Below are 18271 nucleotides of genomic sequence, written 5' to 3'. Positions count from 1 at the left end.
TGACTTGTCATTTTTCTCTTTTGGTGTGCATTATATCATCATGAAGAAACGCCGCAATAACGCTTTTGCCAGTTTACTCTAGAGTATCCTTCTGTGACATCTGCATGCTGAATATACCTTGGAGATCTTCCTTCACTTCAGCATTTGTCGAGACTTAATTGCAAAAAAAAATTGTCGAGAGCGGGTGGTACGGTGCCTTGGTGGGAAATCGTTGTACATAAGCCCCTGCCAGACACTACAGACCATGGCCTCCTGCCCATGGTTGGTCGTGAGCAAGGTCATCTGTGGTCGAAAGTTAGTCGGTGAGAGTGCCTACACTTAAAGGAAAGCTACACAAAGAATTGAAAATCCTACTATACTATGCTAAATATACCCCAAAGTCAGGTTCTTACTTGTTTGACATAGAGAAGTTGCAAACGGTGGAAGATCCCAGAACTATGACGGACTTATGTCAAACAACTTGAAGTACGAACTTGACTTTAGGTATATTCAGCATAGTATAGTAGGCTTTTCAATTTTTTTGTGTAGCTTTCCTTTAAAAGGCGTCTGTGCTAAACGTCTGCGCAAATTTTGAAACATCCAAGTCAGGACAGTCCTATTCTGCTTGGATGCTATCAGAGGAGCGGAGTGGAGCTAGATTATAATAAATAGATCCCAGACTACTCTTAACCCACCGTCAACCGTAGTTGGAGAGTGGTCGGGAGTAAAGTCATGGGAAGGTCCTGGTTGCATGACATGGGCTATACGTACAACTTTTCCTTGAAATACAACAAAGTCAAGGAGGAGTCCAGCTATAGACCACAACGTTTTGTGACACGCGAGGTCATTTTGACTTTAGTTTAGAACGTCTAAACCGGGTGTTCACCTCGACATGTCCTTCTGTTCTGCTTGCTTGGCTTTCTGGAACAGTGAGAACCCCTCCGCCGCAGTGAAACCGTCCAGTTTGGGAAACTCCGCTCTCATGGTAGGCAGCGAGGACGTCAGGAGAGGGTGATCGCGGAAGAGTCCATACGTGTCTGTGAAGGGGAGGGCAGGGTCCGGGTAGAGAGGGGCGTGTCTACTTGCGTGGAACAGCATCTCAGCAGGCGTGGGGAAACGGAAGTACGGACTGCCCAGCATAGTTTCTAACGGACTGCGGAACGGGGAAGGGTACGGGGTCGGTTTCGGGGGGAGTCTGAAGCCGGGGTGGGGGGCGATACCGGGCTGTTTCCCCCCGAACCACAGGTGAGACATGGCAGGGTCCGCCAGGTGAGGCCAGGACGCCATCCGCTGTCTCTTCTCTTTCATCCGCCGGTTCTGGAACCACACCTGGGGAGGATGGAGGGATGGAGAGAATGAGTCAACAGAAGTCGTTTTGTTACCATTTTGGTCACCTTGTATTCTAAACAATTACAATCAATGGTACCATAGCGTGCAGATATAATGAAAAACTAATGGCGGTTTTCCGGCTTAACGGGTTTCTAATTACATTTTCATATCAAGATATTACTGGAATCATTCCCTTTGTGAACTAATTGCAAAACGGCCTGTTTCTCATAGAAAAGTCAGGTAAACTGAATAATAGTTTTTTTTTCTTCTTTCTTTCCCTATCTTTACTATGTCTCTCTTTTCTTTCCGTCCACTTTCTCACGTTCCCTTGTTCTTTTTTCCTACCTGGACAAAACATTTCGTCTTAATTTCTCTCTTTTTTAAAATTTTATTCTACTTCTCTCATCTCTACTCCTTAGCCTCTAATATCTGGGATTATCAGCAGTTGCGCATTGGTGCCCGGTTCAAATAAACGAAGGGAAATAAAGAAAATACGCTAAGGAACATAAACAACTGATTTTGTATGTGCAAAGGACAGGACAAGTGGATTGGTAGGTTAGTAATACATGTGTACATATACACTATACATATACATTATAGAAGGACGTGTATCGGTGGCTCAATGCAGCAGGGTCCTCACCAGTTCAGTTTAGAACTGGGAGAGGGGTCGTGTGGCGTAACGGCAGGGTCTTCGGCCAGGGTCTTCGGCCCAGAACCCAGCGGTCCCGGGTTCGAATCCCCCTGACGCCACCGATGTTGTGCCCTCGGGAAAGGCAATTTACACGACTTTCCTCACTCCACTCAAGTGTAGAATTGGGTATATTGTTATCTGTACGTGGCACTGTTGAAATAAGTTATGTAAAACTTGAGTGCAGTGCCACGCCGTCCTTGTCTGTCACAAAACGACGTAAAAAAACTGAGAGAGGGACCCCGCCTTTCTTCAGACGTTCACAGTTAGTTTGTACCTTGATAGTCGTTTCCGGTAGGTTGAGAGCGGCCGCCAGCTCGCATCTCCTCGGGCGTGAGAGGTAGTTGTCGCGATGGAACTCCTTCTCGAGTCGCGCTGTCTGCTCCCTGCTGAAGGCCGTGCGGTAACGCCGGACGGGAGGGGGCAGCGGTCGGGGACCCTGGTCTGGAAAAAAGAGCAAACAAACAAATCATCACTGTTGTGTAGAAGAAACCTTGCAATTTCAAACAACGTTCATCAACGTTGAACAATTTAAGTGTATAAGAAACAATGCATCACTATTGTGTGAAAGAAACCTTACAACTTCAAACGACACTCAGAGACACGCCAAAAACAATTACTCAAGCAACTGAATAAAATTTTGAAACAGGTCGGGGGTCGATTTTGTTTCACACTTTGAAAGAGAGTGACTCAAGAAAGCTTATGGAAGATGAAAAAATAAAAAGTGCACGTTCTCTAGTACCCGTCTTTTGATCAAATTGATGAGCACACGTATAAATGTTATAATTGTCTTCGCTTTGGAGTAAACATGTTAGTTCTTTCAGACCTCTGTAGTGCCCAGCTAGCTATAGTGGCAGCACATTGGGCAGCAAGTTACATTGCTGTTTCAGAAGCAGGGTATATTTTCACAGGGAGGGGTTACTAGCCCTCCCACATCAACGTGCTCGAGGCACCTCCTCAAACACGGGACCCATTTTACGTCCCTTACGAAAGACGGGTGCAGCCCCAACCGAAGTGCCCTTCCCAGCAGCGAACCGGGGACTCCCATTTACCAACTAATTGGAACCAGGAGCTCAACTGTGAGGCTGCCACCAGTTGAGCTATAGGAAGTTTACATGTATATCTAGGAAACCTTTCTCGCTAATGAACTTTCGGAAGAATTATGAATTTCCAGAATAATGACGTCTATATCATAAGACGGATTCTTCCGTCGAGGAAGTTATAATATCCACTTATTATCTGGTTGAATAGCGAAATCAATTTTCGACTCTACACTTAAGTTTAATCACATGTCGCTCTGTAATGTCGTCCTCATGACAAAACACCGTTCTCTAATTGGTGTTGTCATGATCCGATACTTAGTTACATGATGGACACTACGTTTTGCCCGTCCAAGACTCCCTTGCTTGTCGTTGACATTTAGAAACCTTGGCCTCTTTATTTACAACAGATTTTCCATATACCTTTAGATGCAACAACCCCCACGATGCAAAAATAGGTAAATATATAAAAGACTGCTTTGTCATTAGAAAGAATACCCAAACTAATGATTAGTCCCACTCGATTGTAACACTATATCAAAGACATATGGTAGCCCTTTATGTATTAGTAATTAGGATGTTAACTTTTATTCTATACGTTGTATTATGTTTCATAGTTGTTGCCATACATTGTACCGTGTACCGTGATGTATCGGAAGTCGGATGCACATAATTTTTCCTTGCGCCCTCCAGATTTTACTGATCTGACGAAGGGGTCAGTCTAGGTGCCTCCTTTTATTTTTAAATTAGTCATCTTGTACGTGGTTGATTTTCAAAGTGTGTCTTGTGTATATACTTCTGCAAGAAAGATGATGTGGAACACACGTCGTGCAAAGAAAGTTCTGCAATTCTGAAATTTCCCCCGCTTTACGGTCACCCCCCCCCCCTTCCCCCATCCCCGGCAGCAGATAAAGCTCTGCAAAATATTCAACATAGTTCTATCATTCCCTGACTCTGTATCACTCTAACCAGGCCAATATATATATATATATATAATACTATGCAAAACAGAAACCGTGCCATCATGTGAAACGTACCATTCCATTCTATTATGTATTGCGTAATGATGTTAGATTAGTGCACTAGTTTAAATATTTCGTACTTGTTTATATTATATCATATGTTAGTTGCCATACATTGTACCTGTTACAATTGTTGTGCAATAAACTTTGAAACTATGAGCTGACTATTATTCACGGTCAAGCCCCCCCCCCCCTCCCCCGGCGGCTCCCGGTAATGACCGCGGCGGTCATCCCTCACTCGTCACGGGAAGAGCGGCTTGGCAGCGGCCATTAATTCTGGGGGATGTTGCCCTTTAAGTGAAGTGGAACTAGTCGATGATACCATCATTTCAGCTCTCATTAACGACACACAGACGTATAAGTCTGTCGCTGGAAAGGCCAGATCAGACTTGGGATGTAGGGGCCGTCTCCAAGTACCGTTATCGTTACGATAACAACATCTAAATGTACTTGGAGAACAAACTAATTTGTTTAAGTTGAGAGGTCTCCTCAATAGATATAGACATGATCTCAGTCACCGTCTCCAACCGTTATCGTTACGATAACAACATCTAAATGAACTTGGAGAACAACTCGCTGTTTCCTACTTTCTTTAAGTTGAGAGTCTCCTCAAAAGATATGGACATAATCTCATTCAAGGGACATGCCGTGGCCTAGATGTTAACTGCAAGAAACTTCAGTTAAGTTGTTAAATGATCTAACGTAAAACAAATAGTAAAAGTTAAGAAAACACAGCAAAGGTGCATGCAGAAATAAAGTTCATGTCATTTAGCACAACTGAAATATAGATTATCCTCATCAATTATGCAAATGATGTCCTAATTTGCATGTAAACCCCATTGCGTTGGTCTTTACCAAAGTTACCTACAGGTAAAAAGTCATGAAAATTAACTTATCCTGATTAAATGTCTGCAACCGAAATGCCCATGCAGTTCCAAAGAAAAATCGAAATTACTGGAGAGCCTAAGATTCTGTGTCTTCTTTCCAAGACCTTTCTACGGATACCACTCAAAATTCGTGACCATAGCTTGTCCAGAACACAAGATATCAAAACCGGATGTTCTGCTGCAGTACCAAATATGCCTTATCTAAAACATACCGCCAGGTTGTATCCCTCTCCGGAACGCTGAGTGTGCTGGCACCGACACTTCAGTGACTGTAGTCACATTGTATTAAACAAAATTTTGCAGTCAGCTAAAACGTACAATACGGTTCATCCACACAACTAAAAACTTCCAGACGCTATTCGTTACCACTTGCATCGAACAACTACTTGCATGTTGTATGACGAAGGCAATGTAGTCTTGAAACATCTCTTCATGCGCCCAGGCCCCTGCCTCACATAGCCGACCGGGGCCTCCCGACCTTCTCCAGACCATGGTTGGGAGTTAAGCCCCTGTCACCGTAGCCGACCGTGGCCTCCCGACCTTCTTCAGACCATGGTTGGGAGTTAAGCCCCTGTCACACATAGCCGACCGGGGCCTCCCGACCTTCTTCAGACCATGGTTGGGAGTTAAGCCCCTGTCACACATAGCCGACCGGGGCCTCCCGACCTTCTCCAGACCATGGTTGGGAGTTAAGCCCCTGTCACACATAGCCGACCGGGGCCTCCCGACCTTCTCCAGACCCTGGTTGGGAGTTAAGCCCCTGTCACACATAGCCGACCGGGGCCTCCCGACCTTCTCCAGACCATGGTTGAGAGTTAGAGTTGTGAGGAAGGCTATCTGTGGTTGGGAGTTGGTTGGCGTGGTTTGCCTACTAGTCTTCTAAAGTCTCTTGCGCCAGACGACTTTGAATGTTTACATATAAAACTAATCAAAGTCAGGATAGTAGTCATATTCTCTTGGATGCAATCAGAGGAGCGAACTGTAGCTAGAATAGGATGGATTCCAGGCTACTCCCAACCCAGCGCCGAATTTGGTTGGGGAGAGGTCGGGAGTAAGTCGTGGAAAGGTCCTAAATGTGAGACAGGGGCTTCACATGCGCGTTGAATTTTCACTAGCGACTTCGACGCAATTTCTTTTTAACCACAGGAAAGTAATTAAACATGATGTCAGGCTTATTAATGGCTTTCATTTCGAGAGATTAAGACAAGACACAACGTCTTGACAATTTAATACTCAATACGAAACAACAAAGCCAAGTTCACAGATTGACCTTTCGTTTTATAAGCCTTCTCCTTCTTTTAACATTTCCTGGTGTGAACTCCATGATTATACCCATTAATCAAGAAGACAAGTGGCTTTCTTAGACGTCAGAAGTGCGGGGTGGGATGCGTCTTTAAGAAAGTTTCAAGAAACATGATAGAAGACGACTTTCCTCTTCATCTTCACCGAATATAACTTAAGATATTTCATTGTCATTCGAGTTTTCCTATTTCCAAAACGTTTGTGATAAACTGCAATGAGCTGTAAGAAGATACAACTTTTCGTCGCGCAACTCTCATATGTACAACAAAACACGAAAAAAATGACATCATTGGCGAAAGGGCAACGCATTTTCCTGCAAGGCTCTACTCTCTCCCCCGTGGAATATATATACACCACATTAACATTACTGAGTACTTTACTTATAGGTCTGTGTACGGCACAGGCGCATCTCATCATTTCACAACCGACGAGGCGACGTTAGCTCCTGACAGCCCACGATCGTACAATCTAAATTTAATGTATTTTCCTGATGAGTTCATTCCGTTCAATCCACCCTGACATTTGTTTTCGTTGGGAAAACATATGTGTATGCAATAGGAGGGATGACTCGACGACAATTATAATCTCCATCAACGGGAGAGAGTCGGCGGTAAATATCCATCTACCCCCGCACAAACTAGTCTCCCGTACCGCTAACGAGGAATTTTGGGACGGGAAAAGGTCATTTGGAGTTGACTAATTGCCTTCGACGCTGGCAAGTCTTAAGTGGTGCCATCGATCATCCCCACGCGGGGCTACCGAAGCGGAGAACGGCAAGCCTCGGGCGGGGTCCCACTGGGGTCCCAAGGAGAAGCTCATCAATCACGGGGCAAGCTCGTGCGGTGGTTAATCCCCAGGAAAAAGAGTGAGAAAAGGGGTGAGCACCTGATAATTGGGCCTCGTGCACGGGTGACGTGCTGATATACAGTGTTTGCACGGAAGATTTCCCCCTTTAGTGTCTAATGCCTAACAAGGAACGAAGACGGGAGGACATAAATCTTACAAGCGGAGAAGCGCCGGCTTGAATGCGGCGACCGCTGTGGGAGGGGCGCACAACTGTACCCGCTATTCTCTATATTGTGTAAATGCAGAATTGTTCGCGGTGGTTTTATGTTCGCGGTTTTCGCGGAGAACTCTTCAGCGCGAACTTAAAACCACCGCGAAACTTTTTGTCCATCTATGACTGTAGCGCTACTATTGTTTCATACGTGAACTTAAAACCACCGCGAACACTCCATTTTCTCCCTACCGCGAAATAAAAACCACCGCGAACTCGAAAGCATTTAAAGTATGATTAATAGTTGTTGCAATTCATTGTACCGTGTACGATTGTTGTGCAATAAATTTCCTCTTGATCTCTAAAGGAACTAGGCATCCGCTATACCTGATCCCAATGTAGGAACACTTCAAGTACAAAGTACATGTACAAGTTGTACAGATTTTCAGATCGATTTATTGGAGGTCTTATTTGTTTGAATTAAGATGAAACAACTATCAAATCTGTTGGTTAATCTTGTTTTGTTATTGGTCGATAGGAATTGCAATTCCTTGCACAGAGAGACACTATTTATCCGTCCTTTCATATAATTCTGTTCACTTCAAGAAAGCTGATGAATCTCTTCTCCACTGCTTCACTTCTTCATTCATTCCGTTTCCCTCTTCGTTCTATCGCAGTCTTTCATAGATCCACAAATCTATCCAAAGTCTGTCTCATCATTTCTCATCTTTTCATCAAAAAGTCTTTTCACTATTTCATCCAACACATTCGTCAGGTCCCTTATCCATTCCATTTCAACGACCGACCGCATTTCAATTACAATTCTTTCTCTAGCTCTGTAACCAAAGCACGAAACGAACAGAACAGCGAAATCACATTTATCTATGAGAGGATACGACAACGTCAGAGCAAAATTGCTCCCAGAGTTGCTCCCCACGCCCCCTCACCCCACCCCCCGCTACGTCGTAAACCACCCGACGTCGTCAAGCCCAGTTACCGTCTGTTCTTCCGACAGAAGCCCCCATGCGGGGTCTACCCTGGTGCGAGCTGGTGGACAGAAACCGCCATTTGTCACGATAATGATAACTATTACGAATTACGCCTAACGAAGTTGTATATTGATGCGCGGGGAAATGAAGTCAGCCCGTGTCACTCTCGCCAAGTTGGAGTCAATCAGATCGCGCTAATGGTTTACCTTCTCGGAGGCACAGCAGCTTCATCATTGCCACGGTGGCTTTATAGGCAACGTTTGGAAGGAGCAAGTGCTAGCCAGCGGCCACGACAACTAAAACCCGAGGATTAAGGAGAATGGATGTTCAACAGCAGACTCAAAGAAAACATGTTTTCTCGGATGTTAGAGAAGAGTTAAGTTGGCTACGAGACACTAGTACACTAATAACCACCCAACTCCCCTCTCACATATTCCATATTCTCGTGCATATAGTAGAAAGTCTATTTGCAAGTTCTTGCCCGAGGGCTAATCAAAAGTAATTGCAACATGAAACAATGTATATGAAACGATGTATATGAAACTGTATATAAAAAAGAATACAGACAGTGCAAGTTAACGTTAACAATGATGACAAGTAAAAAAGTGACTATTCTAAAACTACTACGGAATATAATCTAAGATTTTTGAGTTTGACTTCTAAAACAAAGGTATCAAAATCATACAAGTATCATTGACCAAACAATAAGCTGAGATTTGTATATTTATCGAGTTTTTCATTTAGTCAGTGTTCAATTTGGTGTATTGTGTGTGTTTTATGATAAAGTGCCACACTTTCTTAGAATGTAAACTTGTAACTTGAGTATCAGTCTTTGTTTTGAAGCTATTTTCATGGAAGTCACTGTTCTGGGCTTCAATTGAGTCATTTACTGACGACGCAACAACACAGTTTGAAATTTGTTGTGTGTTTCTTGCAACAAACTCGTATACAAACCAACACACTACAAATACCACAGGATTGCAAAACAAGTATGTAACGTTACCTGTCTAAAAAGTCGGTATCATAAGAAACCTTGGTGAATAAAAAGTCCGTTGGGGTTGACGAAATGTCAACTTCGTGGCGTAGTAAAAAAATATCAAAACGTAGTCAAGGAAAAGCGTTGATTGATAAAAGAATACAAAAAAACAACAGCAAAAGAAATCAGCAGTTAACAAGAACTGACATGGACAATGTAGATGATAGGCAATCGGTCCCCTGGGAACGAGATTACACTACGAACGTCTGAACTCCGACCCAGCCCCTGTTGGGGGAGGGGGGCATCTAATCACCATTTTGGGACCACTAGTAAGAGCAGACTGCGGGCTGGAGTGGCCACGTGCCGGTGATAATGACCCCGCGGTGCGATTCACACCTCCACTATGTACAACACCTGCTGACCGGGACGGACGGCCGCCATTTGCAATATGGCGTCTGGCGGGGTCAAGTAGAGGTCACGCGGGTCACCGGAACAGATGCCGGGGTTTAACCCGGCTTTACCGTTACTCAAAATTATATACACCTGCTCTGAAACGTCAACAACGTTTTCCCAGGGCTACGCTGTTGAGTGAAAACGGCAATGGATTTAGAAATCCACAAATTACAATATTGTGTTAGGCGCAAATATGGTTTTCGTCCACACAACCTAACATAATACACACAACCCACACTCTCATGACCCTCTCATGTACATGTAACTGTGATCATTCGCGAAGTCTGCCGTCAGTGTCAGTTGGTAGGAGTAGCTATATTTGAACCGAATGCGGCAAAGGAGATGACAAAACCAAGGAGACCAAACAGAAATCATCGCATCCTAGCTTAGCCTGGGTGCCATCCTATTTCTACCGGGACTCCTACACTCGCTACCCTAAAAAAAATTTTAATAGGGTAGCGAGTGAAGGAGCCCCGGTAGAAAAAGGATGGCACCCAGGCTAATCCTAGCTACCTTTTCGCGAAGGGACATATTGAGCGTCCCCCCCCCCCCCATGTGTGAAAAAAGGACACGGTGGAAGTGATGATGTTTATGACATGATAATGCCCCTTTCTTTGTGTGTTTATGGAGACAGAAGTCATTCTCATCTCCATTAGATGTCCATCTGCCACTTTCGGCACGCATAAAGACACAGAGGTACATCTGCGACAGTCTATGTCACATTGTTCTGAATTCCACGGGTTGTATTGTCACGGTGGCATCAATGTCCGGCCTCATCACCATAGAAATACACGCCGTTTGTACTCATCATAATCACCTATTCTGGCGACACGTGCAAAGTCATTAAGTGCCCAATGATGATTCACAGAAGGATTAACACAAAAATGGACTTGGGTTTCGCATCATTTGGTAAATAAGTCGACGCGGCTTCGTCGTTTAGTCAAGAAATGTTCAATACCGCGGTAGGTCAGCGATGGTGATGCGCAACAACGGACAGGGAATATTGACTGACATGAAATTCGCCCCTCTTGAATATAGAGTTCGTTTGAATCATTGTTGACCTTTTATGTGTGTACTGTCAGTCACGTGTTACCATGGTAACATTTGGTCTTTTTGTTGGATCAATACATGACAGGCTTTTCGTTATTGAACGGTTTGATTTTCAACGTCAACAATTTCTTTATTTCTTTATCTAACTTGACCATTACAATGAATGGAGGGGAGACAAAACAGATGATATAAATCACATTTACCAGTTTTTTCCGCACAACATACAGCATAAAAAATAGGATAAAAATGTACACATACCAATAGCAATAAAGAAATAGATTGTGCAATAACTGTATCATTCCTTTATATGTAGTTTACGCTAGTTCTAGCATATGTCACGATGCATATGTATAGTTTCTCTTCTTGTTATCAAATGTCCATGACAAGATACCGTTTTCGATCTGGATCTATTCATTATCTTCATATTGCATAATGATTATATTTTCAGTCCATTCCAAGTCATCAAGGGGGTTGCTATTGTCACTTTTTACAAATATTCTCAATTCTTTGTGTGGTATAACTATTCATCTTTTTAGAGATTTGGCACTTTGGAAATGTTTGGAACATCATTTCAACTTTCTGAATATTCCCTCTAGCTAAACAAATGATTGTGCGTCCCCAAAATTGGCGATCATTGTTCAAGCGACAATATAACAGCTTCCACCAAACTCCGTGGGTATCTGAAAGGGTACAAACTGCCCACATTGGTTTGAATAATTTAATAATGAGTTAGTCGACCAGAGGTTTACAATTTGTGCACCGCTTTGGCTCAACGGTTTCCATTCTCCCATTGCAGATAAAAATCGTTAAATCGACCAAAACATCGCATTTAAATCGGTCAACAAATTTCCAATTATAAATGATACACGTTGACACTATTATCATAAATGAAGACAAAATGATTTCTATGAAGATGATATCTCGATGTTTATGGTCGGTCCAGGGCCAAGAAGTTTTCCACCGCGCATCAACACGTACATCACACACGTCACACACTTCACAACTTGCGAAGATGAAGAACCCGCCGCGTCAAACTCCCCGGGAACGGCGGCACGCTCCCCGCCAACTTTCCCGTTCGTGTGGGACGTCAAAAGGGCTAATTTGCCCATGATGAATGTGATGATTAAAGTGCTGCAGGATGGATTCGTCACGGAGCGGACCCGATCACCGCTCGCGCCCGTTACAGCAGAAACTTTCCGCCGCCCAATTACCAGGATAATGAGGCGGTGGAGTGGGTGGGGGGCAGCCGCCGGGCATGACGAGCGGGATGCGGAGATGATTTGTGAGGTTGCTTCGCGGGAATTACTGAGGGAATCGTTCAACTGACAAAGTCACAGGCACATTCATCAGAGCCGGTGTACGTACAGACGAAGCCACTTAATTGCACCTCGGATAAACGCACCTTCCATGTAATTGCACCACCAATGCCGGTTAACTGCACCATTTTTTTTCAAAAATCCTCGACAAGTTAACTGAAAAGGTGCGCTAAAATCGGCAAACGCTGACAAATGGGTGGCGCAGTTAAGCGGATTCTACTGTATAACATCCACTAACATGATGCCACAAGGGTACATAATTCCGCCACCCTGAATACGTCCAAACAGATCTCCAACCCAACGTCCCCCAGGATATAATGCACTCCTGTATATCTAAACTGTGCATACATGGGGGTGTTGCACTAGAGATATCTTAAACCCACTGTTTTTCAAAGTGGCGGATTTATGTAACCCGGTGGACGGAGGTTACAGGGAAAAATAATTTTGAGGTACAGCCAGTTTTGCTTAATCGGTTGTAGATGTTGGTATTTTTTCATACTCTCTAAGCAGAGGTGGGCCGTGGCTTGTTTTTGACGTCTTTTTTGCGTTTTTGTCGGGCTTTCTTATTCTAAAAAGAAATCTTGACAAAAACGCATAAAAAGACGCCAAAACAAGCCGGAGCCGAACCTCTGCTTGGAGAATATTGTTTTATGGTTGATTTAAAACTGAGACCCAAACATTTAGAAAAGCTCCTTTTAACAGTAATACCTGTGAGCATAAGGAAATTATTCTAAAAAGTTAAGATCAACGGAAAAAGAGGAATAAAAGAAAGATTTTGTACAAAAAAAAACGTGAAAGATGCTTCGTTTTGCAAGCATCACACCCTCTTGTGCAATACACAAAGTAGCCGGTGGGGGCGCTAATCGAACCCCACCCTGCCTAATGACCCTGGTACGGAAAAATTTAAAGCAGCGCTAGGTAGTTGACGTGGTACCATTTATCTGCTACGATGATTCCCCCTCTATTACAAGCTCTATTTTCTTTGGGTGACTGCGGTGACAGAGTTTGATTGCAGCGCTTTGCACAACTTTACGAGGTGTCGGCACGCAGAGCTCTCCCCGAATACGGTCGGCTTTCCGACAACGATGACATTTTGCGGTTAAAGTTTGTGGTGGTGTTTTAATGTCAGCATCAACAGGAATAACGCATCAGCGCGACACCGTGACATTTTGAGGATTTGCGTAAGACGCACGAAGGTTAAGTGTTACATGAGAGAAACATAAATACTGTAATCATTAAAAGGGCGATTGAAATTTGAAGCCGACAATAAATGTGAAGACATAACACGACTGCCATGGAACTGTTGCTTTACTTGATAGCTTGTGCGCATATCATGTTTTAGATAGGGTATTGAAAAAAGAGCTACTGCTATTTACATAACATGAGCACACTTTAAAACATACCTTCTATAACGAATGTTATAATTTGGCGAAATCACCATATACATCATACTTCATAACCGATAATTGCTTATTATATCAGATTGTAGAGACGCGACATCACAACACTGTTCATGTCTTTCGTTTCAAGTTTTTTTAGAAACGAAAAATTGATAATCGTTATGTCTACTACCACAGCTCCTGTTGAAATTTTCTTAGAAAGGTACCGTTAGTATTCGGTGATTCTGAATGCGCGACTATGTTTACGACAGATTGTCTGAACTAGCGGTCAGTGAAAAGGGCGCGAACTTTGTCAGTCACAGTCCGGGTCGTTTTCGGTTATTCTTCAAACGGAGAGGAGTTAGCAAGGCCATCGATCACGACCTCGTTATTAGGTAGACCGAGACATAGACGGATTCGTTACGGGGCGAGGTGACGATTGCCCCGCCAGGACCAGACATGCGACCCGTTGATTGAGTCTGGTCGCTAGGGTGCTGTTTAGCACACGTCGTGACCCGGACAGAATATTTAGTGCGCTCGAACAAGTTTTACGGCCTTTTCTTTCGTAATGTTCTCGCAGTAGCACATTAATCTTTTCATACGGTCTAATTCTATACACCTTCTAGAGATGGTGACTAAAGTCACATTTATCTAACTTACTTAGTTAGTAATGTCAAACTCAGATTGAAACTTGCTGTAGGGAAGCGTTTCAAGCTGAATCAAAAGCATACACGCAATATGTACATGTACAAGGGATCATATATGAGACCATATAATATATACAGCAGCGGATCTAAGTGTCTTTATGGACATAAGAGTAACGTTTCTCGCCGTATTTGAGAATTCCTTCCTTTAAAAGAGTGTAGAAATATGTAATATGAGATAGACGTTTTGTTATCTTTAACCATTACATTGCTAACGTCTTCTACAGCCAATATAAATATGAGAGTGTGTATGAGCCATAGTAGGGAGGGAGTTATATTTGATGCATCATAACGTGTCATATACTACGAGTCTACGACAAAGACAACAGGTATCGAAGAAGACTCAATGCGTAACAAAAGGAAGTATTTTGGACCTTTGGTTAAACTGAAGATGCTAAACAACAAGAACTATGGATTTTATATTTTGGAGACAGTACAAGAAAGGCATGTAACAAAGACAAAACATGTTCTGGACTCCATACCGCAAACATGGTTAAAACAAATGAAAATATTACGCCGTGAGTACAGCGTATCGTGATTTCCTGACCAAGACATCATTCCTTTCAACATAAAGAGCTGGACTTAGTATTAACTGGTATGTTCTACTGCAACACCAGTTACTTTAGTTCAGCACTGAATATATTTCCTACTTTTGAGTCAGTCGTGTGTTGTTTTGTAGGCTAGGTATTTACAAGAAGATACAGTACTAGGATTCTCTGTTTTTGCGATGCCTTTCTCGACTTTATTTTTTCTTCTTTTAAGACATATAAAGAATTCTTCCACACTTTCAGCTTGAATTCACTTTTCTGTCCAGATGTTCACATGTGTTATGCTATGGATTCATCATGAAACACATCTTTTTTTCTTAGATCGAAGCACCTTGTCTTTTTCCGCAGGAGTATTTTTGGTAATTTTACAAAACGAGTATCTTACTCAAATGGTCTAGTAGAAACAGAATGTATACCCCCGATTACACGAAGTTAGGGCAAACCCCTGACAAAAATCCTTACTTTTGAAATAAGTCAAAACATCCGCAGATCCTTCTATTATCAAAATCAATATTATAATTTGTCAGATACACGTCGTAAAGTTTGTATGATGTTATGAAGCAATGACGTAAAATCGCGCACCAACCAATTTGCTTTAACATAGCTAATAATCTGTAAGATATAGCATTACGAATTTTTAGAAGTGGAGAGGGCAGGAAGAAGACATTTTTCGATAACCCGGTGTGTTTTCTAGTTGGGGAGTTAAATGGTGGACTTTGAGTTCGGCCACGAGCGCGCAACACATAACCTCCATTAACATTGATCCGTCGGGTTACATAGATCCGCCACTTCGAAAAACTGCGGGTTTGAGAAATCTCTAGTGCAGCACCCCCCAGATGTACAGAGTTTAGATATACAGGGGTGCATCATAGGGACGTTGGGTTTGAGATCTGTTTGGGTGTATCTTTCCAGGGTGGTAGAATTATGTACCCTGGTGGAATTATGTTAGTAGATGTTACAAGTTAAAGGAATGTGGAGAAGAGAAGGTGAAAGAAGACATTTTGCGGAGACCCAGTGAGTTATTTTCAGTTGCGGAATTGAGCGGTAGAGTTTGGGTTCGCCACTTTGAAAAACAGCGTGTTGAGAGATCTCTAGTGCAGCACCCCCAGGTATGCACAGTCTAGACATACAGGAATTTGGACGCATTTTTTCAGGGTGTTGAAATTATGCACCGTGGTGGAATCATGTTAGTAGATGTTACCAGTCAAAGGAAAGTGGAGAAGGAGAAAGACGACATTTTGCGATAACCCATGCCAGTGGCAGTGTGTTTTCCAGTTGCGGAGTTAGTTGAGTGGTTGAGTTCGGGTTCGGCCTCGAGTGCGCAACACGTAGACGAAGTGACCACATTACAAACACATCGCCTTTCCTCATCTGGGCAATGCTTTTACCGCCGACTGGTGATAGATGGCGCAAAGTGGACCGCATTCACCGAATACGTCCGAAAGAAATATAGCTTCACTCTATCTTTCATCGCCAGCGAGCCCTAACCCGGAAACCATTGGGCTTGTGATAAAGCTACTTTCGTCAGTAATATAAGCGGGCGCACGTCACTATCACCGCCCGGTATCAGGCCGCTCGGCGGCAGGATGACGTTTCTCACGGTCGGGGCAGGTGAAACAGGCTGGTTCCGCAGCCGAGCAGACGATACAAGGTAATGGGTTTTTTTTCAGCGCCACTGCGCCGGCGATGATTTGGGCATGCGGGCCGCGGCCGGGATGGCCATTGTGTGGCGATTGCGCTCATCACAATCAGCTACTACGGCGTGCAAAAAGTCAATGGGAACGGCTGCTCAACCGCGAGACTTCGTCAAGTGGAATACAGAAGAAACAAAACCTCATGACATATACCACAGGTGGTGGAACCACAAGGAACAGAAGCCACATCCTTACCTGTTTCTATACGTGCATTCGAACTTCGGATACATATTTGTAGGAATATAGAAATCTAGGTGATATCATGATGGCTTAAAATAGGACTGACCAACATACGAGCCTGACAAATCGCGATCGCACAGAAGTAGTCACTGTACTTTAAGATACCGTAGCTGTAGCGATACTTTCGGAAAGAACAGTATATTTATTCCAATAACATACCATGTTTGCACATCTATATCTAGATGCAATGTGAAAAAAGAAGACATCACAATGACAATTTTCTCCTTATTCTGCGATTTCATTCGAACAAACTTAAGGAAACGTGCTGACTCCGCTTCTTGTAGAGACTTTGAGGCTCGTATAGATCAATACTTGAGGTCCTTACCGCTCTCTAACTCCACCTGAATATTCATGAACGTAACAACTTCTGAAGGAGAGTAGCTAAGAACTTACCTTCTTCTCTGTTCTCGAAGTTTGCCGAAGGCGACGTCGTCTCTTCTGGAGTGCATCCAAGATCTTGCTCCGTCTTGGACAGGTGTTCTGCCTCGGTAGCGTCTTCTCCAGTCCTCTCCATCTCCTCTCCGTTACCTGTTTGACACACCTGGTTCTGTTCACCTGCGTGCTTTGGGACTACCTGTCCCGCTGCAGGTCTTTTTATACCACTGCCCCATTACCCGCTCGACAATTACGCCGCAATGATGCCATGATTTGGCACGCAGAGTCACAAAGGTAATTATAGCAATAGTACGGATTTAAATAAGATAAATCTAATTTAAATATTACCAGGTAAAAAAATAACAATTGCTCGTCGTTATAGCAGTCCTTGGTGAGAAGTTCACGCCGTTTTATGTATCACAATTGGATAGATTCGCCGAACTTATAATGAAATGATTTTAAGCAATTCTGCTCGAAACTCCCTTACAGCAATAAAGCATCCCTGTTATAGGGGAAGATGCTATTAGTTAAGCTCCCAGCCTAGGAAGGACGAGTGAGATATAGCAGTGACTTAATGCCGCTCCATTCTACACGGTGCAAAAAGCAAATGTCCGCTTGAGACCCATTTGGACAAAAGATAATGTAGACCATTACTTAGTTAAGCACCACTCAGTAGTCGTACAGCCGACTTACAGCGACATTATCGTGTGATCAAATCGCGTTTCCCCGTCCGAGTGTCAGAATCCTGGCTAGCCCGTTCCGAGCGATTCGCTCTCTGAGCGGGGAATAAATCAAAAACTATGCGAGTAAGAAGAGCGAAGGGGAAAGAGGAATTGAAGAATGCGGCATTAAGCCGCCAGAAATTACTTCCCATACCTCCAATTATTGCTGACACGCAGCTAACCTTCGCGAGAAATGGACCCCAAGTAGGCTAACGCACCAGGACTGAGCACTAAATCTTTGTTTCCCGGTTATTTTTACTCATTACGTGTTATGTAGTTAACTAGCTCGGCATCTCTCCTGTGTCAAATAACAGAAGTAGGGGAGGACCGCCCGGCGACGGTTGAAATGACACAATTTGGGGAGATTTCTCGGCATTTCCATCAAATCGTGCCTTAAAGAGACCCGCGAGACTCCCAACAACTTGGAAACGGAGTTTCCTTCTCCCCCGGCGCCGCGGTTCGTCTAAACTTCGGGAAGTTGAAGACAAGTTGCTGGGGTAGATTTATGAGGACGGTAACCGTCGTCAATTCTCCTGCTATAATCGTCATTCCTTATCCCCAACAGTAATTTACTTTTGTCC

General features: G+C 43.5%; 1 protein-coding gene across 1 annotated transcript; it reads right to left on the bottom strand.

Moving 5' to 3' along the window:
* Positions 1 to 662: 662 nt before the first annotated feature.
* Positions 663 to 17476, bottom strand: LOC136446310 (homeobox even-skipped homolog protein 1-like). Its single transcript, XM_066444663.1, has 3 exons — positions 16987 to 17476; positions 2274 to 2440; positions 663 to 1308 (listed from the first exon to the last, which is right to left on the bottom strand). Exons 1-3 carry the CDS (start codon positions 17105 to 17107, stop codon positions 862 to 864), a joined length of 735 nt encoding a protein of 244 aa, XP_066300760.1. The 5' UTR covers positions 17108 to 17476; the 3' UTR covers positions 663 to 861.
* Positions 17477 to 18271: the final 795 nt, after the last annotated feature.

Source organism: Branchiostoma lanceolatum, chromosome 12, assembly GCF_035083965.1.
Source record: "Branchiostoma lanceolatum isolate klBraLanc5 chromosome 12, klBraLanc5.hap2, whole genome shotgun sequence".
In the NCBI taxonomy this organism is placed as follows: Eukaryota; Metazoa; Chordata; class Leptocardii; order Amphioxiformes; family Branchiostomatidae; genus Branchiostoma; species Branchiostoma lanceolatum.
The sequence above is the reverse complement of the archived record's forward strand: the minus strand, read 5'-3'. Positions and strand labels throughout refer to the sequence as shown.

Bases quoted from the DNA above. Each gene is read 5' to 3' on its own strand.
- LOC136446310 (XM_066444663.1), bottom strand. From the start codon at position 17,107: ATGGAGAGGACTGGAGAAGACGCTACCGAGGCAGAACACCTGTCCAAG. The intron at 2,441-16,986 runs GTAAGTTCTTAG...TCTTTTTTCCAG, and splicing joins CTTCGAGAACAGAGAAGAAG to ACCAGGGTCCCCGACCGCTG. The intron at 1,309-2,273 runs GTACAAACTAAC...CATCCTCCCCAG, and splicing joins TACCGGAAACGACTATCAAG to GTGTGGTTCCAGAACCGGCG.